Here is a 15,964-nt window from a genome sequence, read left to right as displayed (position 1 = left end):
ATTTTAAATGTGGATGCCTAGATGGGATGGTAAAAGACAGGTGAAGAGGACAAAAAGGTGAGATTAGGATTCTCCAAGTGAACATATAAAAAGAGACAATAGTTGTCTTTTAATATCCATTCATATGTATTTAATAATTAAGAAAGAAAACCATTGTTGAAAGGTATGATGGATTGGGAGCTATTATAAAACGTTTATGTCAGACTTGGAATGGCATGGAGATCACTCAAAAAAGAAAATGGTTTGTTGGACTATGGGCATTGACAAGAGCCAATTAGAGTGTTTGATTTAAAGTACATGTATACTCAAGATTGTCTTGACTAAAGGTACATCCCACAATGAGTCTAGCTTTTTTGGCCAAATCGAAACCGTGAAGAATTCAAAGATGATGCAAATTACTAATTTGTGTGATTGTGTGTGGATTCTAAATATATTAACTTGTTAATCTTCTTAATTAATTTTTAATAACTTCTTTTAATAGTGAACAATATTTTTAAAAAATGATGTTTATATCATAATCTATAACTTTTTTAAAATATAGATTTATCACACCAATATCGAGTGCATGAATATTTGTTATAATTTTTGTTGCATATTATTTTTTTTGTTAATTATAATAACTAAAATAATTATAATTTGGATAGACGTATATGTCATATTACATAACATTTTTTGTATGCATTTGAATTTTCTTCCTATCTTGTTGAAATAAGAAAAGCAATACCTAAAAAGCATATATTTTTTTTAAAAACTCTATTTTCCTATTTTTCTGCCTATGAAACAAAAACCTTAATAATCAATGAAAAATCTGTTTGTTTGTTTTAACTTATGAAAAGGACTACATACTTATAAAACAAAAATTTATAAAATCTCCCAAAAGATAAAGTAAAAGTGTTTTAACTCAGCATTTTGATAGGTGCAATAGAATACATAATTTAAGACTAAATGGAGTCTATCGAAACAAAGTTGATTTACTTATGTTTAATTAAAACCCATGAAACCTCTCAAAGCTTAAAAAATAGAGTGTCTTAAAAATATTTTTTTACAATTCCTCCAAAGTGTGCCAATGCCAAAAATTAGAATGTCTTAAAAAAAAATTTACAATTCCTCCAAAGTGTGCCAATGCCAAAAATTAGAATGTCTTAAAAAAAAAAATTACAATTCCTCCAAAGTGTGCCAATACCACTAAAATCTTCAATAAGTGAATTATATGAATGTCTTATTCATCATACTACGCTAATTTACCATTGAATTATCTTAATTATTTGAAATTGGTTATTCTATTTTGATGATATTACATCTTTTAATATACGACTAAAATCTTCGTTTAGTGAATTATATGAATGTGTTATTCAATATACTAGGCTAATTTACCATAGAATTATCTCAATTATTTGACATTGGTTATTCTATTTTGATAATATTACACCTTTTATCTAAATTCCAATGTTTAATCAATTAAATCCACTGCAAATTCTTCACTTACAACAGTTTTGCTGCCTCCCTTTCGTCTCAACCCTTTAGTGTTTTTAGTCAAGTGCAATTAGAATGTTTTGTTTTTTTTATGGAGGTCCAGACCTGCGAGCATGACAGCCCAGCAAGGATATGAAGCCCACAAGCTCTCAACCCCTTAGAGTTTTAGTTAAACAAAGAAAAGAGGCCCATCTTTTTACATTACAACCTTTAGTTGTAATGAAGAGAAGGTAAGAGTGGCGAGAGAAGCACTTAAACATATCTACATCATGATTGAATAAAGTAGAATGGCATAGATGCTTGGCATTGATCTATATTCCGATTGGTTTGTTAACAATGTGGGACTGTTGATAATCGAAGATGATATGGCTAATTTGGAAAGGAAGGCAACAAAATGGTTATGGAGAAGTGACAGCATATGAGGGAGAGGCAAGCCATCAATGGGGGTTGTCACAATCACAAATCGTCTTGTTCCTCAACGAGATGCTGCAGAAGCATCATTCAATTCCAGAACACGTTCATAGCAATGGCAGCCGCCTCAGAAATTTATTGATTGTGAATTTGAAACTTCAAATTGTAATTTTAATAATTTATATTAAAACTTGAAGTTGATGCTACGCTCTAGTTGTAAGGGGAATTTATCGATTATGAACACTGAAATTACAATTTATAATTCAATTATCTATATTGATACATGTAGTTAATACAACTTGTAACCTGTTTTTTTGGTCTATGGTGTGCATTAAAGTATAATTTTGATCTGTATATCAGTAATGTGCTCCCAAATTCAATAATATGAAGAATTTTGAAGAATTTTTTACAAATTTATATGCTTTTTAATGTTTTCTACTGAATTTACTGCGGATACGATATATATCAGAAAAAACAATCTCAAACAAATCAATCTGTAACCAAAACCAATAATTTAAAACTCATCTCAAGATGATTTAACTTCTCGAATTATATTATTAATCCAAAATTTAATCAAAAATATGCATCCGAGGCGAGCACTTTCTGAGGAGAGATGATACTGAAACTGGTCTTTAATGCCCACCTCGGCTAAAGCAGTTGCACTCAGAACTCCTGAAAAGGAGACTGGTATATCCTTCCGTAGCATATCCACATCGCTGTATAGAAATATAATGTACATTGACTACTTTCTTCATGAAGTCAAAATTCCAGAGGTTCATATAGCATATCACTGAGTGGACCAAGACCGCCATTTTCTGATCTTGCTGTGCCACTACTTCACTTGCAATTGCAAGCACCATAACGGGATACAATATACAACATATGATGGCAAATAATTGAAAAGGTGCCACACTATAACTGACAACCAGTTCCCAGACTCAGTGCCTACTGCACTCTTCAAGCTCGAGCTCTAATCTTTTATGAAGAATTGCAAGATGTTCCTTAAACTCTAAAAACATATTTTTCCTTATCTTTGCTCTTTCATATTCGTCTGTTCCTCTCTGGACGCGCGAAATCTTGCTAGAGAGCGTCTTTAGGCAACAGTGTTTAGTGTCCTACAACAACACCAACAAAAGATTTCAAGAATGCATATTTCTACGACTTACAACATAAATAATATGGTAACTTGCAAATCAAATAGGCAAAACCATTCAAAATCAAGAGGCTACAGATGGCAAACGTGACTGAACTTTAAATTACAATCAGAAACATGGAGTGCCACTTAAATATTTAACAAAGAGGATTCTCCCCAGACAAAAGTATTTAGGGATGAAAACCAAAGCTTCTCTAAATACATCCCAAAAGACAAGTTCCCCAAAATGTAAGTGTTACCAAAAGCAGACATACCTGTCGCTAGAAAATCCTAAAACCAGGAAATGCATGTACAGCAGGATTGTCCTGTGCATTGAGATTTTTCTAGAACAAAAAATATAATTCTACATATCTATTTTTATTATCACTATATCAAATCTTGTGTTGGACACGACTTTCCAAGCAATCCTAAAAAATAAAAGTGCATTCATTTCCAATTTCCACAATAAAAAAATGTGTCAAACGCAATATACCTCAAATAGATTTTATATTTTTAAATAGACTTTGAACCAGAGATCTATGTTGGTATGCCTCAAATAGATTTTATATTTTTAAATAGACTTTGAACCAGAGATCTATGTTGGTATGTTTGCCGTTGCCGTTGCGCCAAAAGCTCGAGCTATCAACGAACGTCACAAACACCAGACTTAAACAGATCCACGGGAGGCGGTTAAACCACATAACGAACCCTGAAGGATGTGCTGACCACCAAGTCAACAATCTCCCCCTCAGCACCGACTGAGGGTTCCGCACCGACGGAATGAAAGAGACCTCCTGGGATTCAAACCCGTGACCCAAGGCTCTGATAGCAATTGTTGGTATGTTTGCCGTTGCGCCAAAAGTTTGAGCTATCAACGAATGTCACAAACACCAGACTTACCCAGATCCACAAGAGGCGGTTCAGCCATGTCACTCAACAATCTTTAAAGATATTTCAAGTTAGAAAAAAATAAAAATTAACTTGCACCTATAAAAACTGAACAAAGAAATGAAAAGGCATGAAATGTGGAAAGTAATATTTTTGGTAGCAGAGATTTTTGTAAAATCTCAGTTCAAAACAGTGTTTCCAAGAGTTTCGAGGATGGGGTTTAACGGACCACAACATTTTTCCTAAATTTTGGGGATGGCTATAACACACACAGTGCGTACAGAATTGAATGATAAATACAGAATTGAGAAAACCCTACCTGATAAATTATAGGATTTAACAATAAAACAATGCCAATTGTTGGATCATAAATGTTAATTTAAAACCCTTTTGATAAGTAGAAACTTTTAGATCCCATACCCAACTGGGCTAACGACAGGAGCCGCCAGGAAGCATCCCAAACGCCTTAGGTTTCCTGTGGGTACAAATATCATAAGGAACCTGAGGCAGCTAAGATGCTCCTTGGCCACTGATTAGGTATGACGACAGGAGTGACCAGGGAGCATCCCAACCGCCTTAGGTTACCTGTGGGTACAAATATCATAAGGAACCTGAGGCAGCTAAGATGCTCCTTGGCCACTGGTTAGGTATGACGACAGGAGTGGCCAGGGAGCATCCCAACTGTCTTAGGTTTCGTGTGGGTACACCTATCATAAGGAACCTGAGGCAGCTAAGATGCTCCTTGGCCACTCCTAAGCACTCCCACAAGCGCGCGAGTACGACAAACAATAAAAAACACAAGTTTTTAATAAATATTTTCAAGTTTCAAAAAAAAATGTTTCAAAAAAGTTAATAATGGTTTTTGGTGTTTGCTTTGAACTTCTATTAGCTTACACATTTTGTAGGGTTGCATTTTTAAAAATTTAAAATTATATAATTTCTTATATCAAAAGATTGCAATCTATTTGGAATGGCCCTAGTTTTGCAATCTATTTGGAATGGCCACTAGTTCAAGTTTTGTGGGCATTGAGACAAATAAACAATTTAAATATTATCATGCATCTCTATGGATATATGTTACAATGCTTGATCAATTTCTGGGTGGGGCTTTTATTTGGAATTGTAATGAATGCAAAGTTCAATTCATTGCTCATATAGTTGAGTGAAAGCTCACCTATGTGCGCTAAGTGGATGTGGAATTAGAATATGTCGAAGAAAAAATAAGAAAAGGTTGCCAAAAGATAAAAATATGGCATTCATTAAAAAAACAAGAAGAAGACGATGCTCTGAGTTGAAAGAGCAAAATTGAAATTTCATCCTTAGCAAGGAAAACATCATTGAAGGCATATATTCAATAATGGCCTCCCAACATCCTTTCTTGGAGACACCATCCAATCCAAGAAAAAGGTCCTCCTTCCCGCTAAAGAAGCCCATTGGTCAAGGCATTTCACAATGAAACAAGAGAAGTTGTAGAGGAAAAGGTTGCATGTTACATTTTTGCCACCGGTCTTTCTTTCAACTTGGTGAGATCACCATATTGGCAGAAAATGGTGACAACAATCAATAATGCACCTTCTAGTTTCATAGGTCCTAGGTATGAAAAGGTGTGTACCACCTTATTAGCAAAAAGAAAAGAAAAATTGTAGAGACGTGAATCAAATCAATTAGGGATTCTTGGATTGAAATAAGAGTGTGTTACTTCTAATGGATGGAAAGATTGCAAACACCGACCTTTAAAAAATATTATTGTAGTGTCCCCTAAAGAGGCAATGTTTTTTTTAAGGTGGTTGATTGTGAGGGGCAAATCAAGGATGTAGAATTCATTTCTAAAATAATCCAAATCCCTAAAGATGGTGGGCCCTAGAAGTAATGCAAAAAATTGCAAGGCAATAGGTGTTTTCGTTGAGGAAAGGTATGCACACCTTTTTTAGACACCATGTACCGCATACTCCCTTAACTTTGATGCACACAACTCAAACTCAAATAGAGTGGTTGAAAGCTATATGCACTATGGGTGAGAAGATTTAAATGTTTGTGACAAACCATCATATATCACAAGGCATTTTCAAGACCTCGATTTTGGATTTTTTGAAGCTAAATTTAATTTATTTTATTTTAAATTTAATTTATGCCATGTTTACTTATATTTTAATGTGTTAAATTATTTTTTACACAGCATTAGGTTGTTGAGACTTATTCACATCACACAATCATTTTCAGGCAACTTGTCAAGTTGCGAGAGGCATTGGGCACCATGGTCATTAGCCACCAATGAAATATTTGGAACCAATCAAATTCAAAGGGCGCCCAAAAGGTCATGTGGACTGTCTTGAGTTTCACCAAGCCTATCGTGAGGATGTCAAGTTTGCTTATACAAATCAGCCATGTTTGGGGGAAATCTATGACGGCATAACTCCATGATAGAAAAAATAAAGGTCATAATAGCAAAAAAGTCATTCATCACTAACGAAACAAGATGAACACACCATTGCATCTCCTTGCATATGCATTACCCCCCAAATACTATAGCACAAAAATACTCTCTTTGCCAAGGAAAAATGCATCATATAGAGATAGTGAAATTGCTAATATGTAAAAGTTGACATTTCAAAAAATCCTCTCAAATCTAGAAATGGTGGATAATGTTAGGAAAGAGTTGGAGATAATAATATTTATGCTCTTATTTTTTAGTAGTGGACACATTTGAATGATAACAAATGGCTCTGCAATTCTTCGGACAAAACAATCACCAAGACAGGTGTTTCAATAAGCACGATGCAGGGATACCTTCAACAACCGGTAGGGCTCCCCCTCTGCAGAATCAACCATGGCAAATGGTGAAAAGCAAGCGAGCTGCTAAAGCTGAGAGAAGAAGGGAAGCTAGGGTTTCGATGGACCTGTCTAATGTTTGGGCGGTTCCCATTACATCACAAATCCCAGGAACCCTTAGGAACTAGGGCTGTTGCATCTGGCCCGTGTCAATCCCTTCAAAGGCCCCTGCGTAATTCACAGCCACGCTTCAATCATGCAGAGGGTTTCATAAAACCTACCGGTGTTGGAGGAGCGGCCCTGCCACATCGTCGCCACAATTTTAGAAACATCGAGCCTGATCCGATGATTAGGAATTCTCTTAATCATGTGAATAATTCTGCCCCCAAGGCAAGGAGTCAGTGTGCCCTAAAGTCGGTAACACCCAACCTGGATTGCATCAAAATTTCTACTCCCAGCGCCACCTTGGAGTTGAGGAATTATTGCGAAGAGCATGGGCTTTTTGCAAAAATGGGCTTTTTGCAAAATGGGGCGGAAATGGCCACCCCTTGCAGAGATTGCTAAATGGTGGAAAGATACATTCCAAGGACAAGTAAGTATCACTGCCCTAGCTAATAATTTTCCGTATATCAAATGCCATAAGAAATCGTTGAAAACTAAGCTATTGTATGAGTATGTTTTTTACAATGGAGTAAATTTTAATTTCATCGACTGGCAATCTAAATTCGATGCTATTAAGTTTGAATTCAAATCAACCTCTAAATGGATTGAAATTCGCAATGTTCCTGTTGAATTAATGCATGCCAAAATCCTCATAGAAATTGGGGATAAATTAGACAAATTCATAGTCGTAGAAGCGAATTGGTCGGAAAAATCCGATATCAAAATTTTAATAGAAGTAGATAATGGCATGAAGAATTTAAAAAATATAACCCTAGATACAGTAGATGGCAATTATATCTTATCTCTAGTATGGTATCATGGTTCGATCTCTGAGAATTTATCCTTTTGCAAAAGGATTAACCCTAGCATACAAAAACCTCAAGCCCCAAAATTGGACAAGCATAAAGAGTCGTTCAACAGAGTTGATATCCAATTTAAGAACGATATTGGCAAATTCATCATCAATGTTGACCCTCAAGAGGTATATAACCATGCAACCCCCCCTCCCCCCTCAGATCTACGTGTCATCCAGACAAGACAGAACATAATAACGAGTCCCTTGAATGTAGGCATGAGGATCAGATTCAGAGGGAATTAAACAACGTCATCAATAACTTAATGGGAAAACTAGCATAAGAATTTGTAGAGGAGGTTTACAACGATGCTCCGGCAAACGTTGTAAACAATAACATCAATCTCAATTTAGATTATGAACAGACTCCCCCCAAAGCTTAGAGATTGGGTAATAACTCAATCGAGGCTACACGAGGAGAACGCCTTAGATTCTCCCAATATGGAGGACTCTTCTCCTGCTGTGGAAGGGTTGAATGAAAATGAAGAGAGAGAGTTCATAATCAAAGAACTGGTCAATATGCAAGAAGGGGAAAATAATATGATATTGAACAACAACCAAAGCAATTTGTGTAACAGAAGCATCCTCTAGATGGTAGGCGATAAATTGACTCCAAACTGTGGCAAATCCACTGCCAACAAAAGAGGTCAGAAGTCTTTTTTAGACAAGATGAAAATGGATGGGGAAGCATAGGGGCAAACCAAAATCACAACTCTGTTGGGTCCGGGAAAGTCCCCCCCACCCCCCGTAAAGGGATAAACATACTCACATAGAATGTTAGGGGCCCCTAACAAGTAGCGCCTAATTAAGCGCAATATATTGAAATCTTATATGGACCTGGTAATGCTGCAAGAAACAAAATTGGGAAACGCTGACATGACCGATTTTAGTAGAAAATTCACCCAGTGACAGGTGGAGATGGTGGATTCTATAGGGGCTTCGGGTGGGCTGGCAATAATGTGGAAAAAGAATTCAATCACATTCACATGCTATGCCAAAATGCAGAACTAGATGGCTAGCAAAGTAAGATCCCTCAACCTAAACCTTGAGTTTATCATCTTGAATGTCTATGGACCAATCCCAACAGACAAGAAAAGATTAGTTTAGCAAGAAATAGAGCACTTCCTAATAAATCAAGATGCTAAGCACAGCATCATACGAGGTGATTTTAACACCATTTTGCATACAACAGACAAAAATGGTGGGATAAGGTCCATTAGACAGCCACAAAGAGACTTTGCTAACTAGATCAGTGATGATAACCTCTTGGAAATCAGGACTGATATGGGATTCCACACATGGAATAACAGAAGAAAGGGATTTTGCAATATTGCTGAAACTCTTGACAGGATTTTATTCAAAGGAGACTTGACTGACTTTAACTCTGAGTTAAAAGCCACTGTATTACCATGGTAAGGCTCTGACCACTACCCGGTGCTATTAGAGTTAATGGGGGAAGCAAAGACAATTGGGCATACATTCAAGTTCGAACTGATGTGGTTCAAGCATGAGGAGTTCCTCCCTAATATCTAGAAATAGTGGAATGAAGGTGTCTTTGTTGGATCTAAAATGTATTGTCTTGTCTCAAAGCTAAAAGAGATTAAACATAAACAGCTAGACTGGAACAAAAAGAAATTCAAAAACATCTTTGAGGAGAAGATAAGAGTTGAAAAGGAACTGGAAATAGTGAATAACGATGTTATGCAACATGGGATGACTCAAACAACATACGAGGCAGAGAAAAAGCTTTTGTGTGAGCATGAGGATATTTTGGCCAAGGAAGAGATATATCGGAAACATAAATCTAGAGAAACTTGGCTAGAGGATGGAGACAGGAACGCCAAATTTTTTCACAATAGTGTCAAACTGAAAAGGGCAATAAACAGAATTACTCAGATCACCAGCGGTAGTGGTCAGACCATTACGGAACACGGAACATAATCTAATTGCGGAGGATGCAACCCAATATTTTAAAAATATTCTCAATAACTAGGAGCACTCGGATCTCCTTAACAATAGGGCCTTGTTAAAAAACATACCTAAACTAATAACAAATGACGATAATCATATGTTGAATTCCAAAATCACCCATGAAGAAGTTAAAACTGCTCTATCTCAATTCCAAGGGGATAAGGCCCCTGGGCCGGATGGTTTCCCTGCCAGTTTTTTTCAAAAATGTTGGCACATTTTAGGAGACAAGGTCACCGATGCCCTGGAATCTGCCCGAAATGCAGGGAAATTCTTGAAAGAAATTAACACCACCTTCCTAGCCTTACTCCCGAAGAAGGAGAACCCCTCAAAATGGGAAGAGTTCAGACCCATTTCTTTGTGCAACGACTTATAAATTATTATCAAAGGTCAAGGCCAATAGGTTGAAAAAGTTATTGCCAGCCATTATCTCAAGAGAGCAAATTGGTTTTGTACCCAATAGATCAATTTTGGATGGGATAGTTATAGTCCAGGAAGCTATCAACTTCATTCAGGCCCAAGGCCAGCCTAATATGATGATAAAACTAGATATTAAAAAGGCATATGACAAAGTGGATTGGTATTTACTCTGTAGTTGCATGAGAGCTTTTGGCTTTAACAAACAATGGGTAAATTGGATCCATTTCTGCATATCAAACCCCTACGCTTTCAATCCTATTGAATGGGAAGCCAAAAGGGTTTTTTCGAGCAATTAGGGGCCTAAGGCAGGGAGACCCACTCTCCCCATTTTTATTCATTATTATGTCTGGAGCCCTAGGAAGATGCTTTGATGCATCACGAAGAGCTAGAAGGCTAGTGGGAATCCAAATCACAAGAGGTGTGCACACACCAACAGTTCGCTGATGATACAATGATTCTAGGAAAAGGACAGTTGAATGAAGCCAAGGAAATCAAGAGAATCTTGCACTCTTAGAGGTTGGCATCCGAGGAAAAGGTCAATGGGGAAAAATCTGAAATATTCTTTTTTAACATGACAGCACAAGAGGAATCTAGAATAGCATCATTTTTTAGGTTACATAATTGGTCATTTACCATGCACATATCTAGGAATGCCCTTGGACAAAGGCATCAAGACCAATAAACTCTGGGATCCCTTGAATGAGGAGGTTAGGAAAAAGTTGTCATCTTGGAAAGGTTTATGGCTGACAGGGGCAGGAAGATTAACACTTAGTAAGACAGTCTTGGCGGCGATGCCCATCTACCTACTATCATGTATCCCACTTTCGAAAGGGGCCTACAAGAAATTGACTCAAACAATCAGAAACTTCTATTGGCAAGACACAGAGGACAGGAACAAAATCAAACTGATATCATGGGATAAAATATGTCGAGTCAGATGTGATGGTGGTACGGGGATTAGGAAACTTCTATGGCAAAATAAGGCCTTAGGGGCAAAACTAGCTTGGAGATTATACACCTCCTCACAAGCCAAATGAGCCAGAATTCTTACGAACAAATATCTAACAAGTAATCATAGGGAGGCAGTATTTAGGGATATGGAACCGCCCAAGGGTTCCAGAATCTGGAATTTCATAAAGAAATGTCGCACACTCATATCTAATTACCTGTACTGGGTCATTCACGATGGCAAATCTGCCTTGTTCTGGCAAGACTCCTGGGGGGGGCATCCTTCGATAAACAAGCTTATGGATACTACTGGTATAAAGGAACAATTGAAAATTCTATGGGGTAATTATGTAAGGGAATATATAACAATGGAACCAAAATCAGCAATTGGATGGAAATGGAAAGACATGCATCCATTCATGGTGGATAGCAAATTTCAAGAACTACATCAAATTCTCATATGTAGAATGATAATCTTCAGACACATGGGTCAGATGAACTGATATGGTCTAAATCTAAGGATGGGCAATACAATTGTAAAGACGGCTTCAGAACCATATACGATGAGGCAAACATCTACAAGGATTACATCCCGACTATACTATGCTGGGGCAAATTTTGTCTCCCAAAAGATGGCTTCTTTGCCTGGGCTGCAATTCAAGGAAGGGTTCTCATTGCAGAACAATTTAAACTTAGAGGTTACGAAGGGCCTTCAATTTGCCTCTTATGTAAGGAAAACGAGGAAACAAATGAAATATCTTTACAACCTCCAATTACTCACAGAAATGCTGGTACTGGTTGATGGCCCAACTAGGATGGTCAGGTGCTCTTATTCCCTCCCTGATGGAGTGGTTCAAAGGCTGGCCAATCATCGAAAGAAATAGTGTGTTCCACAACTTATGGTTCTGCAGTCCAGCTATTGTCATCTGGGAAATCTGGAAGGAGAGGAATAGGAGAATATTTAAGGATACAGAAATGCAGGTGGAGAATCTCATAGCAAAGATAGAAGCCTCCATCACAGAAATATCCAACAACAAGAATTTGACTATCCCACAACATGACAAGATATTTATAGACTGGGATAACTTTATTAGAAAGCAGTGGAAGGGGATCAAGATCCCTCCCTTTGCCGGGAAGGAAGGCATTGATAAAACTGATATGAGGAAAGCATGCAAATGGCTACCCCTGGGGAATGGGTGGTATAAACTCAACTTTGATAGAGCATCCAGAGGAAACCCAAGGCTGGCAAGTGCAACTTGTATAATACATTCGGACAATGGGAGTTGCATTGGTTCTAAATCCATACATTTAGGACGATGCACTAACAACACGGCATAAATGTTTGGCCTAATAGAAGGATTAAACCTTTGTAGGCAATTGAAAATATCCAAATTAGAAATAGAAGGTGACTCAGCCATTATAATCAATTCAATTAGAACCAGAACAATGCCAAACTTGCCAAACTTGCCAAACTGGGAACTTAGAAGCCTTTTGGACAGAGCTCTATCGTTACTAGAAAGCTTCTCAGATTACACAATAAATCATATATACAGAGAGGCTAACTCACTAGCGGATAATTTAGCCAATATAGGGACAAATGGAATGAATAAAACCACGTCCTTCATCCCCGTGCACTCAGAATAGTCAACTAACAGGCAGCCAGAGGCATCTTGCACGGACACCCAAATCTTAGTTTTAATGTACACTCATCCCCTACTCTCATATTTTAATATTTTCATCGTCATGCTCTCATCGACATATATATACATACATATATATGTATATGCACATATATAGATATATATGTACATATACACATTTAGATATATATATATATATATGCACAACTATATATATATATATCAAATATATATATGCGTATATATATATACAACTATATATATACATATATAGAGATATATATGTATATATGTATATATATTTTCATCTATGATAAACATAGATTCTTCGGATACTGAGACCTTAAAATTTATCATCATATACCCTCATATTTTCATATACTCTCTAGCTCTCAATTGACATATATATATACACACATATATATATACATATATATGTGTGTGTATATATATATATACATTTACACATGTATATATATATATAGATATATATATATATATATGTATGGGCATATGTATATAAATACATGCAGACATATATGTATGTTTAGTTATATGTATAATTGGTATATACATATACACGTATATAAATACATATGTATATATAGGGATATATATATATACATATATATACATATATAGATATATATTTATATATGTGTATATAGATAGACACATCCACATACATATAAATATATAAACTCTGAGTATCAATTATCATGTGTTAGGCCTTTCTTCTGCAGAAATCATTTGGTTGCTTGAGGCAATCATGCACTGGAGTCGCCAGAGCGAATGGTTAACAGATGATCATTAATAGGTGACCAATTACAATCTCTTGATACGTTCCAGCAAGGCATCCTAGACACGAATACCTGCCAGACCCACTCGATAACAATTGTACTCACCTATCATGAGGTGAGGAGCCACTCATGGCAGGATAGCTTATCTCTTAACTGTCGTTTATTATTAACCCTTGTATCGAGTGGTAGAGTCGGTTATTATTAAAAGCCTTTATATCTAGAGGCAATACCTCCACTCCAACATTGCACTCTGTCTTTAACAATGGATTCTGGTATTTGCTCGTGTCCGGATAAACGAGAGATGGCCTTTGTTGGAGAGATCTCTAAGAAACGTTGGTCAGTTATTTTAAGATCGAAGGATGATTTGGTCATCCATGCAACCAAGAGGATTTTGGGTAATGAGCTTATGAATACAGAGCATAGGAAACACGTTAACAGTGACATCCCTGTTGGGTTTGCAGCCATTCTACTCACAATGGGAGAGGATAAGGTAATTGCAGCCTCATTATGCAAGCTAATATTTAACAACGAATACTTGGTTAATCTGGAGATGGCCATTAACTGTGTAGATGACAAACTCCTTATTCCCTACCCAAAAGAATACGTTAGGGTCTTTGAGGCCATCGATAAAGGTGAATCACTCATAATAGACTTCAAGAGGCCCATTCTCATTATCAAGGATCAGAAATCCTTTCTGCAACGACAACCAGATATAAGAAGGAATATCATATTCCTCAAGCAATGGCTTGGTGTGGTAAAAGAACCGAAAGGAGAATGGTGGGTTAATTATATAATCGATGAGGGTTGGGCTCCGATGCAAGCCGAAAACCCCAACGACATGGGGGATGCAGAGGCACAGGCTTCTATTACGGAAGTCGCAGATGACAATGAGGGATAAGGATATCCTCATATCAAAGATTTTGCAATCGGAGATGACTCTGGCTTTGGGAGGGGCCGGTATAGTTAGCTCTGTTATATAGGTATGGAAGTATCTATAGTTTATAAACTATATGCCAATTCTTGGTTATGTTTTAATTTCGACAAAGGGGATGCCTTGTTATGCCCTCGGTAATGTTTTCACTTGGATCTGCTAAATACACATAAATATGCTTATAATGATATTGATATTGTTCTAGTCTGGATAACTAAGGACAAGGATACTGATAATGTTTTCATTTACGATATATATACACTGTTGTAGCTTCTGTCATAATCAGAGCATCTCCTTTTACACATCTCACAGTAATGCATATACTCTAGTGGCAGTTTTCTTGTATTAGCATTTAGATATGACTTATCAGGTATGAATTATGGCCATCCATGGCTATAATTACCTTCAATATGCAAGTGCAGTAAGTATCATTGTGTTCCAAACTGTACTGTGGAACTAGCATGTTTGGTTTATTTTTCATTGAATCATTTTCCTTAAGATACTCCATTGATTATATTGTGGCAAATAAGGTGCTAACATGGAAAACAAGACAGATGGAAGGTGTCAATTATGTAATGTGCAGGTTTACTTCTCACGAATGTTGTTGTAACCTGGGTAATCTCTCATCTTGCAGTCAACATTAAAAGGAATTCTTTGTTGTCTCAATATAAAAGATGCTTTGGTTGCAATAGCAATAGTGGAAAGTTTACTGAAAGCTATTTTATATGAAAGTTGTCTTTTTTCTGGACTAACAAATCATGAAGTGGTATGCTATAGGGTTGTGTTGAGATTTATTTTGCAGGTGACAGTGCTAGCTAGAAGCCTGTGAATTAAGATAAAGGAGGTAAGTTTCTATAGAGATTGGAGGCAGAATGTCGAAAGGAGCACCCCTGTGATGGGACACTTTCATTACAATAGTTAGAAGAGAGGAGCACTTGGACCGGTACGAGTCTTCTTAGCCCGGGATGAGAGGCTTAAGAAGGAAATTATGTAATATTTTAAATGTTGTAGAGTTTCAAAATCATTATTTGCTGTCTCAATATAAAAGGAATTCTTTGTTGCTTCAATATAAAAGATGCCTTGGTTGCAATAGCAATAGTCGAAAGTGTACTGAAAGCTATTTTATATGAAAGTTGTATTTTTTCTGGACTAACAAATCATGAAGTGGTATGTTGTAGGGTTGGGATGAGATTTATTTTGCAAGTGATAGTGATAGCTATAAGCCTGTGAATTAAGATGAAGGAGGTAAGTTTCTATAGAGATTGGAGGTAGAATGTCGAAAGGAGAGTTTCAGAATCATTATTTGACTGGAAGAATGTAATCTTGTTTATAATTTAATAAAATATTCTGGCTTCGGCTTTTTACCGAGCAAAAAAATAATAATATTTATGCTCTTAGATACCAATATATCAGTGGAGATCATAATATTTATGCCCTTCGAGACCAATACAAGAGAGATGCTCATACATGGTGATACCTCCATGGGTAAGATTATTTGTTCCTCCAACCTCTTGCAATCAAGATTCCATCACAAGTCATTTAGTTTTTAGTTTTTAGTTTTTTTAACAT

The 15,964-nt window shown here is 36.6% G+C and overlaps 1 protein-coding gene across 2 annotated transcripts in view; it reads right to left on the bottom strand.

Annotated features, from left to right (window-relative positions):
- Window positions 1-2,394: 2,394 nt before the first annotated feature.
- LOC131047868 (uncharacterized) overlaps window positions 2,395-15,964 on the bottom strand; it is a 49,224-nt gene continuing 35,654 nt past the window's right edge. For both annotated transcript variants that reach the window (XM_057981662.2, XM_057981663.2), the window contains one exon: window positions 2,395-2,999. In XM_057981662.2, the coding sequence (XP_057837645.2) occupies window positions 2,823-2,999 (177 nt within the window). In that variant the 3' untranslated portion in view covers window positions 2,395-2,822. The remainder of the gene's footprint in view (window positions 3,000-15,964) is intronic.

This window comes from Cryptomeria japonica, chromosome 3 (genome assembly GCF_030272615.1).
Source record: "Cryptomeria japonica chromosome 3, Sugi_1.0, whole genome shotgun sequence".
In the NCBI taxonomy this organism is placed as follows: Eukaryota; Viridiplantae; Streptophyta; class Pinopsida; order Cupressales; family Cupressaceae; genus Cryptomeria; species Cryptomeria japonica.
This window is presented reverse-complemented; position numbering and strand designations above follow the sequence as displayed.